At 37.2% G+C, this 17,307-nt stretch overlaps 1 protein-coding gene across 1 annotated transcript in view; it reads right to left on the bottom strand.

The window, feature by feature from the left end:
- The window catches only part of LOC149788589 (uncharacterized), a 177,003-nt gene that overhangs the window by 24,343 nt on the left and 135,353 nt on the right, over nt 1–17,307 (bottom strand). The window contains exons 16-17 of the mRNA XM_089973529.1: nt 11,363–11,555; nt 2,780–2,922 (exon numbers count right to left, since the gene is read on the bottom strand). Of these exons, the coding sequence (XP_089829655.1) occupies nt 2,780–2,922; nt 11,363–11,555 (336 nt within the window). The remainder of the gene's footprint in view (nt 1–2,779; nt 2,923–11,362; nt 11,556–17,307) is intronic.

Genomic DNA, 17,307 nt, shown 5'->3' with positions numbered 1-17,307 from the left:
TAAATTTCAATGGATGCAGCTGCCAGCCACTGCATCCAATCACAATCAAGTCCAGTTGTTCAAATTTGAACACTGTTCCTACATGATCAAGTCAAGGGGAGTACACAACTGGAATGGGCTCATAAATAAGCCATCTTCCACTGCTGGTCAGTGTTTGCACAAATGCATTCATTCCCTCAAATACACATGTGATGGTTTCTCGCTTACATAATCATATTTATTACATTAAACTTACAAAGTATCCTTCTGAAGTAAATTACCTCCATCGTTTTCGGCTAATGTATAATGCACCACGGTTACATGTTACTGTTTCGTTGGCATTACACATACAAAGGGAGACAACTCATTCCAATAGATGTCACTAGGACAAAGAAATGAAATATTTGACCGATCTGCCAAGATGGTGATGGGTTAACACATCGCAACCTTGACTAGCAAAGATGCAGTAGAGATAATACAGGCAATAAACTGAGCATGGACATAACCACTGGAAACTACAGTTTATACTTATTAAAATTTATAGACAAAACAGAGAAAGTCCAGAGCTTTACCTTGTAGTAAGCAAAGACATAGTGCATTTTAAAAATAACTGTGTTAAAATTGGAAAATATTTCAATCTTGTTTTAGATCCAGATATAGACATTATCAATTACAGTAATTCAAATAGTCCAAAAACAAAAGAACTTGTCTTAGATATATGCATGGTTTAACTGATTTATGAAGATAATTTAATTGATTTATGGACATGACATGTCACACTAAACATTTTGTTTTCTCCCACACACCCTGACATGGTCATATTTTGAAAGAGCCAATTTTCTGCTATGATTGGGAGGAAGAAAAAAAAACAAGAAAAAAACCCACTTCATTATATGTCAGTAAATGTATAAATGGTAAACAGTCCTAATTGGAGCTGATATAAAAACTATCCTTGGGGCAGTTAAAATAGCAGCAAATAAAGGCAAAGAGGTCTGGTATGAGAACAACTACCATTTCATATATTGCTTAATTGGCTGACAATAGTGTTGAATGTAGTTTCATATGTTATGTGCTTTGAGGACTGCTGTGGTGAGCCATTGTGCTAATTTGCAAAGGTAAAGTTCACAAAGTTGAACAAACAAATTATCTTAACGAATAGGTAAATCACAAAGATGATGAATGTGTGTTGAAAAACAAAGTTACTACATATCACTGCCTTGAATGATGATTTTTAAGCCAAAACTAGATTATTGGCACGTCTGTGAACAGAGACAACATTTCTTTAAAGTTGGATTTTACTCTACACACAAAACACAATGCCTGATTATCTTCAGTTACTGGAAGAGTGTTCAAGTGTGATTCATTTTTGAAGGCAATTCAGGAAGCACTAAGCTGTCAGCAAAGCCCATCAAAAAATTTCATAACTCCTGACAGATGGTTATTTATTTTGTAAAGCATAATATCAAGGGGGATAATTTACCTCTTTGCACATACTGCAAATTATGGACAAGAGTCACTTAACATGTATGAATCCAGTTGAACATTCAGATTAGTTCTCTTTATTATTATTCATTATCTTAATCATGATAAATTACTAAATATTAATTGACCGATGCTTTTTAAAATGATTTTAGCCATGAAATCAAGTAACTGAAAGAAAACAATCAGCACATTCTTCTGTTTTATAGTTGATTTGTGTTGATTAACACCCATTCTGGGAATACAGAGGTATTCATTACAGATCCATTACATGTAAAGCCCCTTTTAAACTTACAAATATTATGTCTGTGCCTTCCCTCTTCCCCCCCCCGAAAAATGGTCAGTCCCAAATACAATGTACATTCATTTTCTAGACAGGCATATCTCGTAATCAGTCCCAAATACAATGTATATACATTTTTTATAGAGACAGGCATATCTCGTAATCTGACTGCATCAGATACTGTTCTGACAATGCTAACATTATGGGCATAAAGAAAAACTCTGTTCTGACTAGGATTCGCTCAGACAATCCAGCAGGGAAGTTTCAACACTAGTGCCATCTAGACTCTTGTGACTGCAAAGACGAATACTAATGACACCTTCAAACCACCTAATGAACCATAGACAGCAGACATGACTGCTTCTCATTAAGCTTACATTTTGCCATTCAATGGATTTTAGACAGAGGTGATGCACAAACTTGTACTTGCATAAAATCTACCATCACAGTATAGGGTCAATCTCTACTGACAAATGCACCTATCTTGGCAACACAATGATGTGCTCAGTCCATAATGATGATAAAACCAATGCCATAAAGCAAGTGTGGCCTTTGTCAGACTATGTGCAAATGTGTGGGAGTGCAGAGAAAATAAATTATTTTCACATGGGCTGCCAGAAAAACTGATGAAAATGGCAGAACAGGTTCCCAAACACTAATGTTATCACATGCGCAGTCATTCCAAGCATCCACACTCTGCTAGTGAAACTGCAGTTGAGATGGGCAAACTAGTTACTAAAAGTATTGAAAAGTAGTTGAAAAAGTGTTCCTGTATTGAATGTACATGTCACCCATATTTGTGTGAATAACATTTTTTATGAAAACAAATAACAAACAAAAATGTGGTATGAAGACTTCATGGATTATAACCAAATTTGGTACAATGCTTTATATACTTTTAAAAAATCAAAATCTACTTTTATTTCATCATTTTCCGACAGATTTTATGGAGTTATAGCTGTAGCTCCTTCAAACTGATTCCTTCAAATGGCTAACAATTTGTGCAAAACTTGTGGATAATTTCCAAAAGGAACAAACCTTTTCCATGATGTATCTAACGATAAGTTTTTCAACAGGTGTGGAGAATTTGTATTTGTTTTCCAGGAGACTGATGTGTAGAGAATCAGCTACTTTCTGGCCACCACAGACTTGCCTTGACACTCCACCTTCAATCAGCACACCTGAAACAGTAAGCATAATTATATCTACTTTTTGTATGGTTTGATCATGACATAGAACCTGCCCCCCATAAAAAACATTTACAGAAAAAATATTGTCAGTAATTAACTATACTGACATTTCATGCAATCTTTTTATAACCTGGCAGATTTTTTATTTTTCCAAAACAAGCCTGCCATATTTCTTAATAAAAATAATGATTAAAAAGCTGTAATTGTCTCATTAAAAGGCTGTAAATTGTCATTAAAAGGCTGTACATTGTCTCATTAAAAGGATGTAAATTGTCTCATTAAAAGGCTGTAAATTGTCATTAAAAGGCTGTAACTTGTCTCATTAAAAGGCTGTAAATTGTCTCATTAAAAGGTTGTAAATTGTCATTAAAAGGCTGTAAATTGTCATTAAAAGGCTGTAAATTGTCTCATTAAAAGGCTGTAAATTGTCTCATCATGAAAACAAAGAACATAATATTAAATCATAACTTACATTTAACAATATACAATCTAAATCCTTTATTGGACAACATGCAAACATTTAACAATATACAACCTAAAAATCCTGCCATTCAAAATATTTTATGACTTGTTTGTAGCTGTCAGATTAACTCATTAACCCAGGCTGCCACAGTAACTAACTGTACTTTACCTTCCTCATCTCCTGAGTGCTACAATAACTTTATTACATGCTCATTTTTTTCTCCATTAACTTTACATTGTCGAGTTGTTTAGTATTGTACAATACTGCACACCATCATATTGCATTCACGTGCATAAAAGAAACTACTTTCTATTGTAAACAAACAATGGACGCAGATGCCAGTACTTTTGATTTGTAAACAAATCATGTACACTCGCGTAGTAGGCGCTTTATGTTTTGGTTGATGAAATTTGTTTCAGAATGAAGTAAAGCAAATGTTTCATGGAGTGCCACAAACCATCTGCTTTGGCACATTCTTTGTTAACTTTTTTATACAATGTTTCAGATTTAGGCTGGCTAAACAGTAGATGCCAGAAAAGGTCCTTAAAAATAACATACAAGTGACAAGGCATAAACTGTCTTCTTTAGCTGGTAATAAGAATAGCAAACAAAATATACTTAGTTTTACATCCTGAATTTTCTCAAAATGTATTTTCTTAATTCTGCAAATCCAAATTACATGAGCCATGTCATAGGTTCTCAATCGTGATTACACATTTCAAAACTGTACTGTAATTTCGAAAGTAAGTGCAATTATATCCTCCTTACTGCACTCAAAAATGAAATAAGCATTAAATTCCACAGTCTTTTTAATAATTGCAATTGAAAGACTTTATATTTTTCCCACATTATGATTTCAAACTTTCAATGACAGAAACAGAAACACATTTGCAGATGTCAACACACTTCTCCCTAGCTTCTTCAATCTGATGTATTTCATGTGGAAATGTCACATAAATCCAGTTCCTAATTATTAAATTTCGTAGAATCAACAAAAATACCAAAATCTATTCATTCCAGATCAAATGGAAAACTTGTTGCAATGTGCATTCAGTCACAATATGACTCCAAATTTCAATTTTAATTAGACAAAAATGCCATTTTCTTTCCAAACTTATGTCCAGCGCATGACTAAGTTCTAATTAAATCTACAATACCCATCAAAATGCAAGTGTAGATGAGGCCATGATAAAATTTCAAGGCACGCTAGCTTTCACCAGCATCTACCAGCCAAGCCAACAAAGAGTGGAATCAAGGTCTGGATGAGGGCTGACCCAGTGAATTACTACACCAATGAATTTCAGGTGTCTACAGGTAAGGATGTCGGTACCAGAGAAGTGGGATATGTGTCATTATGGACTTAACACAAATGATATGGCAAAGAAACCATATAGTACATGTAGACAATACAAATGATATGGCAAAGAAACCATATAGTACATGTAGACAATTATTTCACCAGTCAGTTTTATTTGAGAGGCTTCTACAGAAAGATACGAATGCACATGAATGGTAAGATCCAACAAAAGAGAATATCCTATACAGCATCTTAATACGAGAGACATGAGGGTTCAAGGGAAATTCAAAACAGTACAATGTGGGGAATTAAATGCCTGTGTTTGGAAAGACAGGAAACACATCTACACCCTATCAACAGCAGAAGATCCAGCAACCATAGAGAAGACAGTACAACTAGATTCAATAATGGAGAAGAAATTAGGAAAAATGAACATCATAAATTGTGCCAGAGTACATCAACAACATGAATGGAGTGGGTACTTTTTTGTTTTTGTTTGATGTCACAGTCACCAATGGATTCATACTGTTGATAATAGTATACAGAGTAGTTGATTCTAAGATGAATCTGGTACTTTGATTCCCCCATCACAGAAAGATAAACAATTGGATGCCTCAAATCACTAAATCCTATGAAAAACCAAATGGACCAATTGGTGTGAATCATCTGACCCTTCCTTGACAGAGCTGGTCTGGAACACTGAATCTGCCAGAACAATGTGTCTTATTTTAACACTGATACTGGATTGGGAGCACTAACAAAAACTGCCAAACCTCTTGTAGGGTGATTTGGTCCCCCAGTCTGAAGAGGTGGTAACCACTACCAAATTATCCAACATGATTAGGGCTGTTTTCCCATAGAGATGATCCTACCAGAAATGAAAAGCACTGATTATAGACTTCATTTCCAGAAGGTTAATGTGAAGAGACACTTACTCCAGCCCCCATTTACCAATGAAAGTATCAAAGCCTGGCAAAAGATGAGCTCCCCAACCATGCATCTTGGCAGCTGTAAATACTTTAATTTCCAGTTGGAGCTTTTCCAGAGAATTCCTGTCAGGAACCAACTGGTTACATCAATGATGCAGGAATGATAAGACCTAATTCATGATCCTGACCTTCTGATTGAGTGAAATGGAATGAGGAACAAAGTAATCTGTAAGAGGCACATGAAAAGATGGCCAAGTGGGGATTTTCTGTGTAAGGGGCACATGAAAAGATGACCAAGTGGGGATTTTCTGTGTAAGGGGCACATGAAAAGATGGCCAAGTGGGGATTTTCTGTGTAAAAGGCACATGAAAAGATGGCCAAGTGGGGATTTTCTGTGAAGGGGCATAAGAAAAGATGGCCAAGTGGGGATTTTGTGTGAAGGGGCATAAGAAAAGATGGCCAAGTGGGGATTTTGTGTGAAGGGGCATAAGAAAAGATGGCCAAGTGGGGATTTTGTGTGAAGGGGCATAAGAAAAGATGGCCAAGTGGGGATTTTTTGTGTAAGAGGCACATGAAAAGATGGCCAAGTGGGGATTTTCTGTGTAAGAGGCACATGAAAAGATGGCCAAGTGGGGATTTTGTGTGAAGGGGCATAAGAAAAGATGGCCAAGTGGGGATTTTTTGTGTAAGGCGCACATGAAAAGATGGCCAAGAGGGGGATTTTCTGTGTGGTTTGTGTTGGTTTTTATACCGTGTTTCGGTACATAATAGGTTACATATGGCAGCCAGACTATTACATGGAGGAAGAACCTAGAAGGTCCCAAGAAGAAACATTGTGGTTAACTACTAGCAAGCTTCCTCACACACCCATGTTGGCTGAGCCAAAATATGAACCCAAAATGAGAGAGATAAGATTTCAGTAGACCACTTATCACATGAGGCCTACATGGCCCAGCAGAATCACAAGAAGCCTACATGGCCCAGCAGAATCACATGAGGTCTACATGGCCCAGCAGAATCACATGAGGCCTACATGGCCCAGCAGAATCACATGAGGCCTACATGGCCCAGCAGAATCACATGAAGCCTACATGGCCCAGCAGAATCACATGAAGCCTACATGGCCCAGCAGAATCACATAAGGCCTACATGGCCCAGCAGAATCACATGAGGTCTACATGGCTCAGCAGAATCACATGAAGCCTACATGGCCCAGCAGAATCACAAGAAGCCTACATGGCCCAGCAGAATCACATAAGGTCTACATGGCCCAGCAGAATCACGAGGTCTACATGGCTCAGCAGAATCACATGAAGCCTACATGGCCCAGCAGAATCACACGAAGCCTACATGGCCCAGCAGAATCACATGAGGCCTACATGGCCCAGCAGAATCACATGAAGCCTACATGGCCCAGTAGAATCACATGAAGCCTACATGGCCCAGCAGAATCACATAAGGCCTACATGGCCCAGCAGAATCACATGAAGCCTACATGGCCCAGCAGAATCACATGAGGTCTACATGGCCCAGCAGAATCACATGAGGTCTACATGGCCCAGCAGAATCACATGAGGCCTACATGGCCTAGCAGAATCACATAAGGCCTACATGACCCAGCAGAACCACATCCACTACCACAATGAATAATCTGAGGAACTAAAAAACTATTTCATTTCCTGTTGGAAATTGACTCAATGAGTTCAATGATTCATACCACACAAATATATCCCATATCATACAAGACTGAGATTGGTGGTAAACTCCACACACAAGTGGACAATACATTAGTAAAGACACAGGTCCAGCCAGTAAACTCCATGAACAAGTGGACAATACATTAGTAAAGACAAAGGTCCAGCCTGTAAACTCCACACACAAGTGGACAATACATTAGTAAAGACAAAAGTCCAGCTATCAAGAGCTCACTAAAAAACTGAGATGATTTGAAAGGGATAGATCTTTCTGGCCCCTGACAACAACAGAATTTAGCATCTGTTTTAGAAGGATGTCATCCACATACGCCATCATCAATAAAAAGTCAACCAGAAAAGGTGATGACACAATTCATAGTTGCTTTAAACACCTGAGGGTTAATGTTTAAACCAAAGAGGTTAAAACTGGTACATATTTCCTCAATATACACTCAAAGGAATTTCCATGATGCCAGCTGGACAGGGGCACTCAAAGGAATTTCCACGATGCCAGCTGGACAGGGGCAAGCATCAGTCAGATTTAGATCTTGGTGAAGCTATGCACTGGCTGTTGTAGCTTAGGAAGATGATTGGCCTGAGCTTGCTACCGGTATTATGCACAAAGAATAGCCTGGAAAAAGAAAAAGAAAACCAGAGATTGCAATTTCCTAATAATTCCCAATGCACACTTGTTTCTTAATGAAAAGATCTTCAGCTACATAATTTTGTCCTTAGTCCAACTGTAGATTCATCATAAGAACAACGACGAAAGATGAAGAGGCTGGATAAATTAAATCCAAATCCCCTCTGCCAAAAAAATCTGGATCACCCATTAGGGTTGGTGAAATAGTACAATCCAACAATAGTAAAAACGTACAAGTCTGGTGTCCACTTGAATGTTGTCTATGGGTGGTCAGGATAGCAAGTTAACAGCATGAGTTAAGAGGCCTGGGTAATGAGAAACCCTGTTTTAGGCCTGCTTTAATTATAACGCTGCCTCCTAAATTAAGATGGTTGGTTGCTGCCTCCTGACATCTGATTGGTATCAAGATTGGTTCTGTAATTGGGCAGTAATCTGTTTGCCTCCAATCATCTCTCCTTTGAGGTTCAGACTGGCTGGGCTTGTATAATTTTAGATGCTGAACAGCAAGTTGGATCTGCAGTTCTCATGCTGCCTGTCACCTCACTTCCTCAAATCTGCTTGTAGCATGAAACACACTTTTATCAACTTTATAAAACAAACATGAACAGTCATGTCTACAGCAAAAAAATTCTTGTCTAAGGCCATGAGCTCATCCATGTCTTGTACCAGCAAGATGCAAAAGTTACTGGTAATTGTTCTCTGAAAAGAAAGCCTAAGACTTGCCCAGATTGCACATTTTTGCTTGACATCTGCAGTTTCTTTAAATCTGGACAAATATGGAAGATTTAGGAACTCTCTTCCTCCTTGTTTAAGTCAACCAAAGCTTTGACCTTACAAGCTGCATAGTGGTTGAGGTGGAGGGCATCCTAATGGATGCTGCCAACACCCAGTACAATTTTTCCTCCACAGCCTTAAAACGGAACTCAGTTCTCTCCACAACTGGAGCCAAGTACTTTACATCTTAGGCCTATTATCAAATTGTGTGGGTTATCCTGGTCCACTTCTACTTCAAAGTCTGCGTTTAACATGTCCGGTGGCAAGAAATAGGCATTTCCATCATCCATTTATGTGTCATGGTACAACCCTGATGGACAAGCTGGTCAGAACTGTAGGATGAATTGTAATACCCACACTGACAGCTGACTCACTGCTATAATGGTTAGCATGGATGCTGACTGTGTGGATGGTGATACCTATGGCTTAGGTACTGACCATGCCATAGGCAGGGTGAAATGGACAGATCTATCAATAACACTCCTGAAAGGGTCTACATCCAACAGGCCCAAAGACTTGGTATGGATCTGACCGATCTGACCAATATTTGTTGCTGAGGTACAGATGATCAGACAGCCTGACAGGCTGGTCAGCATCATATGGTATTTCAGTCTGATACAATGAATCATTTGGACTCAGTAAAACCCATGCACTCAGACTTACAGACCTGAAGGCCACTTGATACTGATCTGCCTAAAGATAATGGGATACTCTGCCATCTGGTCAAAATAATGTAATGAGGTTTGAAATGGATGAACGGTAAAAAACTGCCTCAAATTTGATAACTCTGCTGTTGCCTCCTGTACCAGGCAACACATCCGTAGCTCAAAAGATGATGTGGGAGACTGCAAGGACAGCAAACTGCAGTGCCTTGCTCTCCCAATTCTGCTGATGTAATGATATCAAATGTTGTTATATGTCTCATTTTTGGTGGTGGTGGTAGCGGGTCCTGAAATATCCCCCAATAAACTAGTAATTAATTCTGTCTTGGGGTGAATACTCAAAACATCCAACTGCTTAGTACAAGATTTTATGCTTTTCTCCCTGATTTTATTGGTCAGAACAGATGACCAAATAATAATAATAACAATAATAAAGACTTTATTTAGAGAAGGTAACTCATTTAGTTACAGAACTAATCTACCATGAGCCTTCTATCTGTTGTGTACAATATATACAGTATATACAACATGATGTGAAGAAGCTGGCTTTGACCAGACTGTGTAGACACTGCAGGTACCAGATGATGCTTTTCTCCCTGTTTTAATGATCTTTTGCATGACAGTTGAGCAAATATCTTCCAACCAGACCATGTAGACACTGCAGGTACCAGATGATGCTTTTCTCCCTGTTTTAATGATCTTTTGCATGACAGTTGAACAAATATCTTCCAACCAGACCGTATAGACACTGCAGGTACCAGATGATGCTTTTCTCCCTGTTTTAATGATCTTTTGCATGACAGTTGAGCAAATATCTTCCAACCAGACTGTGTAGACACTGCAGGTACCAGATGATGCTTTTCTCACTGTTTTAATGATCTTTTGCATGACAGTTGAGCAAACATCTTCCAACCAGACCGTGTAGACACTGCAGGTACCAGATGATGCTTTTCTCACTGTTTTAATGATCTTTTGCATGACAGTTGAGCAAACATCTTCCAACCAGACCGTGTAGACACTGCAGGTACCATGATGATGCTTTTCTCACTGTTTTAATGATCTTTTGCATGACAGTTGAGCAAATATCTTCCAACCAGACTGTACCGACACTGCAGGTACCAGATGATGTACATTTTATGCAGGCAAGGCATATATCATGTATCATGTTCATCTACATTGATCTTGCATGTTTTTTTTTTGACAATTGATTGTTTTAATGAAATGACGAGAACAAAAAAAAAGTTAATGAAGTGTTAATAAGCTGAAAAACCAACACAGTGATGTGAATGAAAACACATGAAGTACAACATGAATCAGTGACACTGTGTTAGAGTATATGGTCAGAATAAACAAAGACCACTAAATAAAATAACAAAATAATGTGCACCATTCACAGTAGATTCTTAACTACACACTAAAATCCAAATTCCAAGATTGATGGTAGAAAAGCAGAGATAACAGGACTTTTTTTTAGGTCTAAACTATGACGTTGCCTGTACTGTAATGAAAGCTTAAAACTGGTGATAGCTGGCAGAGGCAAATGAAGGTTTTGACCAGGAGTTACTGTTCTTTGTCAATGTGATATAGTCAGAAAAGACAACATCTGCCTCTTTGGGAGGGCTGGATTTGGAGGCATCAAGCTTATTTTCCTAATATTAATGTAATCAGGAAATGTATTTGAAGGAGAAAGTTCATTCACACTTTTTTTTAAAACAAACTCAAAATCTGGTCACCTACAACAACAGGAAGAAGACAACCATCAGGACAGAGCACTGTATCGTCACAAACTCAGCGAAAATATCGCAATAGATGATCAGCATTCAGGTTAAAATTCAACAACAAACTAAATACCCTGTCAGTTTTAAAAATATTGGAAAATATGTGAAAAGTTATTATCACACTAAACTTCAACATAATATGAACTAAAAACCCTTTCATTAAAATACTGGAAGACTTGTGGGCAACATACCCTCATATATAGGCAGGATTTCCATCCTGTTCCCAATGTCCACAATAATCCCAGAGTCTGTTCTATAGGAATAAAGTGCCAGGAGGGACTGTTGTACCATGCAGACACCTTTGGTATGGAACCCATCCACCAGAATCTTCATCAGCCCCTCCTTTAATTTGTCCCCTAAATTCTGGGGTGTACCAATCATCACCTGAATTAGAGAAAGTATGGCAGCATATGAGGTCTGTCCTTTTGGCAGATATACTAATTGATAGAACAGAAACACATACACAGACCTACACAATCTTTCTCTCTCCATATTGCTTAATTTGTAAAAATTCTTAATGAAACTGTTCTAGACTTAATTGTTTCTTTCTATGCAACCAACAGGAATAATGATAATGATGCTGTTGGTTGCCATGGAAGACAAAAATGACCAAAATAAAAACATGAAGTCAAAATGTATCACTCATCTGGGTAGGCAAATACTATTTCCCAATCATGTTGATTTTACCAATCTGATTATATCATGTTAAAAGTTCTTCTAACTGAAAATGCATGACTATTATGCACTTTCTTGATGAAAGAAACACATTTACCAAGTTTTATAGATACTATCAGAAAATTGAACTTTAGATTTGGAGAGGTAACAAATTCAGCTAATCAGATGCAAGGTATCTCATTGGTACACCCTGCTTTTTTTAACCTGTCCCTACAGCAATCATAATAAGCTTAAGGTGGCACCAATTTTTTAAAATTTTCTTTATTGGGTGAGGGGATAATATAAAATAATTTAATAGGTTGGATCAAAATCTGATCAGAAATATAGCTGCTGCATGAGACATCATAAGAAGTATTCTAGTGAAAACCCTATGTCAATATGACTTTGCATTCCAACCAAGACGGCTTCCATAGTAGCCATATTGGATATCAGATCAGCACCATTTTCCTTTAGGAAAAACTAGACATAAAGCCTTTAAGAAAAGCCCAATATTCATATGACCAACCACTCAGGAGGAGTAGAAATAACACAATTTTCAAGCAGCTTGCTGTCGTGGCCAAATTGGATGTCCAAGTGGCATGATTTAATTAGAACTAACTAAATATCATAAGAAGTCATCAATATCACTTTCTTCTCAGGAGTGATGATATTAGGATTTTCAAGATGGCTGCCATGGTGGCTATATTAGATGCCAGATCAAAACCATTTTCATTTATGACGAACTAGACATCATAAATATTTTAATGAAAACACCATGTTAATGAAAACTCCATGTTAATATAACCATTAATACAAGACTACAAGCAATAACAAACTTTTCAAGATAGCTGTGGTGACAGCCATATTAGATGTATGAGTAGCACCATTTTCATTTAGGATCAAGTAGACTTTGCAATGAATTTATGTGAAAAGTTTTATGGCAAACAAACAAGCATAATGGATAGACAGACAATGGATGACAGTCCATCACATTAACACCTCCTGGTCTATGATGAGTGAAGCTAAATATCATCCAAAATCTTGACAAAATTAGTCTATTTAACAAGTCTGATTTAAATCAGATCAGAAACACATTCTCTCGAGTGGTAAGAAGCTCATTAATATTCACAGATCTTGCTCATAGCAAGTCACATTATATCTCTTGATCAAGCCTATTTACCAAGTTTGATCAAAGTATACTCAGTGAATCAGATGCAAAATCAATTACTGATTTACTGGGTCTCACTCATAAACTGCACTCAATCAAGATCTTAAAAACTGAAGCCTATTTACCAAGTTTGACCAATCAGGGATACAGTTTCTAGAGTGGTGACAAGCTCAGCCAATCAGATGCAAGATGACCTCATTATGAGATATAACAGATGACTTCAAAAGTGACATGAAACTTAGTATGTGTGAATCTCATTTACTTCTGAAGTTGCCCAAGACCTTGATGGTGTAACCCACATTCAAATTTTGATCAACAAGCTCAGCCAATCAAACACAAGATCACTTCATTCAAGTGTATCTATCTGACTAGTTAGTGAATTCATTGGAGATCTTGAGGATGTAAGCATATATTCCAAGCCTGATCTAAATTCATTAGAGATCTTTAGGATATAAGCATATATTCCAAGCTTGATCTAAATTCATTAGAGATCTTGAGAATATAAGCATATATTCCAAGCCTGATCTAAATTCATTAGAGATCTTTAGGATATAAGCATATATTTCAAGCTTGATCTAAATTCATTAGAGATCATGAGGATATAAGCATATATTTCAAACTTGATCTAAATTCATTAGAGATCTTGAGTATATAAGCATATATTCCAAGCTTGATCTAAATTCATTAGAGATCATGAGGACATAAGCATATATTCCAAGCCTGATCTAAATTCATTAGAGATCTTGAGGATATAAGCATATATTCCAAGCTTGATCTAAATTCATTAGAGATCATGAGGATATAAGCATATATTTCAAGCTTATCTAAATTCATTAGAGATCTTGAGTATATAAGCATATATTCCAAGCTTGATCTAAATTCATTAGAGATCTTGAGGATATCAGCATATATTCCAAGCCTGATCTAAATTCATTAGAGATCTTTAGGATATCAGCATATATTCCAAGCTTGATCTAAATTCATTAGAGATCTTGAGGATATCAGCATATATTCCAAGCCTGATCTAAATTCATTAGAGATCTTTAGGATGTAAGCATATATTCCAAGCTTGATCTAAATTCATTCGAGATCTTGAGGATATAAGCATATATTCCAAGCCTGATCTAAATTCAGTAGAGATCTTGATCTAAATTCATTAGATATCTTGAGGATATAAGCATATATTCCAAGCTTGATCTAAATTCATTAGAGCTCTTTAGGATAAAAATATATATTCTAAGATGTAAGATTACCTTATTAATATGTGTGGATCTCACTATTTTTTAATTCAATCAAGATCTTAACCAGATTTCAAGTCAAACAAGAGTCTCTCAAAAGAACTGACGCTCCCCTGGGCAAGAAGATTTTCCAGGAATTCAAGATAAAACCATTTCTCCCTTTAACCAGTCAAGTGTTGAAACCATCACTGATATTCGTCAGCAATAACCAGATTTTAAAATTATCTGCTGTGGTAAACACATTGGATGTCAGCTTGGAGCCATTTTCATTCAGGACAAGGCATATCATTAAAGTTTTAAGTGAAAACCACATCATAACAACCATCTATTCTGGGGAAGCAGTTACAACAAGATTTTCAAGACAGTTGTTCTGGCAGGTATATTTGATGTACAGCTGGCTCCATTTTCATTTAGGACCACTGATTATCAAAGACATCTACTGGTGAAAACCCAATGTTGATATAGACATAATTTGGACAGGAGTACAGATAATAATGTTTTTAATATAACTCTGAACTGAGGAGGTGTACCAATAAGAATATGTTAAAGATGACTATTGTGGTGACCATACTGAACATAAGATGACTACTGTGGTGGCTGTACTGAACATAAGATGACTACTGTGGTCCCCATACTGAACATAAGATGACTACTGTGGTGGCCATACTGAAAATAAGATGACTACTGTGGTGGCCATACTGAAAATAAGATGACTACTGTGGTGGCTGTACTAAGCATAAGATGACTACTGTGGTGGCCTTACTGAACATACAATCAGCTTCAATTTCAGTGAAGATCAACTGAACATCACACAAAGTCATTTGGTGAAAACCCCATGTCTATATGACTTTCTGTTCAAGTAGAGTGGTGCTAAGAATTTTAAGGTAGCTGCCACACTGAATGTCAAATTGGCACCATTTTTTTTTAGAATGAACAAGACATTATATAAGGCCTTCTAGGGAAACCCGATGTTGATACATGTATAACCATTTTTGTAGGAGGAGCAGCCACAAAAATATTTTCAAGATGCCTGCTGTGGAGGCCAATCTGGATATCAGACAAACCTCCATTTTCATTTAGGTCCAACGAGATATCATGAGAACCCTAAATTGATATGAGAAGAGTGATAACAATATTTTTAAGATGGTTGAAGCGGTGACCATAATAGACTTCAGATCAGTACCATTTTCATTTAGGACCAGAAAGACATCATATGTAGTCTCCTGGGGAAAAACGTATGAGTAGCAAAAGCAAGATTTTCAAGATGACCACTGTGACGCACATATTGGACTTCAGACTGACACCATTTTCATTTAGAACCAATTGAAGATCACTAAGTCTTTTAGTGAAAACATCATGTTTACAGGACCATCATTGAGGGAGGAGTACCAATAACAAGATTGTCAAGATGGTGGCCATAATGGATGTTCAAGCAGCATCATTTTCATTTAGAGGCAACTAAACAACATAAGTTTTCTTTCAGTGAAAACCCCATGTTGATATGACCATCCACTCAGGAGGAGTGGTAATAACATCAGATTGGCACTAATTTCATTTAGGACCAACTAGACCATTTGGTAAATATGTAGAGTTTTTTAAGTAATCCTTCAAGTAGCAATAAAAAACTTGTACTAACAGACAGATGACAGACAAGAGACAGATGACAGACAACATACAGATGACAGACAAGAGACAGATGACAGACAACAGACAGATGACAAAAACCACCCGTTTAGCTCTTCTGGTCTATAACTAACAGAGCTATTGAAAATCAAAGCAGTAATGACTTCAAAAGTGGTAACAATCTCTGTCAGTCAGAAGCATGATGACCTCATCAATATGGATGGATATAACTCTTTATGAAATGCATCCGAAAGCTTCATGATACTTGAATATATTCCATGTTTGATCAAAATCAGCTTAGAAATACAGCCTCCAGACTGGGAGCAAGATCAGCCAATCACTTCAATAGTATGCATGGGTCTCACTCATTATCCAATTCCTCTAAGATCTTAACGACACAAGCCATAATCCAAGATTAATCAAAACTGACCTTCAAAAAGCAGTAATAAGATGTGAGATCATTTCATTAATATGCATGGGTCTCACATATCTGATGATATTCCAAAATTGATAGAAATTAGCTTAGAAATATGGACTTCAGGGTGTTAAAAAATGTTGACAATCTATGATTCATGACATTGTACATTCAGGGCCACATCCTAAGCTGACTTGGTCCTGTGGCCAATTAAGCTAATAACTGTTGACGAAGGTAAATGCCTTTAAATACCAAAATTGTGCATGTTTTGGTTTGCATGTGTGTGTGTGATTTGGATTTTTAATGTAGCTTTTACAATTGTTCAGTCATATCACTACAATGTCTGCAGCGTGGCAGTTTATAGTAATGTTTAGCAATGGGGCATCATGTCGCAGATATGTGACATCTCTCACCCAGCCTCATTATCTTGACACCAGGCCAACCAATCCTAACACTAACCTCTTAAAGCTGAGCACCAAGCAAGGCAGCTGTTAGTACCATTTTTTTAAAAAATTTTGTATGACTCAGCTGGGATTCGAACCTGTGACCTTAGGCAGATGCTCTAACCACTTTGGTTTGCAGGATTTAGTAATATAACTCTGTGTACTGTACCTACCCAGGTGGTTTTATAACATAACTCAATGTACCATACCCACCCAGGTGGTTTTATAGCTCAAGAGTACTGTACCTATCCAGGTGGTTTTATAATATAACTCAATGTACTGTACCTACCCAGGTGGTTTTATAATATAACTCAATGTACCATACCCACCCAGGTGGTTTTATAACATAATGTACTGTACCTAACCAGGTGGTTTTATAAGTCAATGTACAGTACCACCCAGGTAATTTTTTAATATAACTCATGCACTGTGCCTACCCAGGTGGTTTTATAATATAACGCATTGTATTGTACCCACCCAGGTGGTTTTATAATATAACTCAATGTACTGTACCTACCCAGGTGGTTTTATAATTTAACTCAATGTAACAGAACCACCCAGGTCATTTTATAATTTAACTCAATGTACCATACCC

Source organism: Sinohyriopsis cumingii, chromosome 11 (assembly GCF_028554795.1).
Source record: "Sinohyriopsis cumingii isolate HCF-2022 chromosome 11, ASM2855479v2, whole genome shotgun sequence".
Taxonomy (NCBI): Eukaryota; Metazoa; Mollusca; class Bivalvia; order Unionida; family Unionidae; genus Sinohyriopsis; species Sinohyriopsis cumingii.
This window is presented reverse-complemented; position numbering and strand designations above follow the sequence as displayed.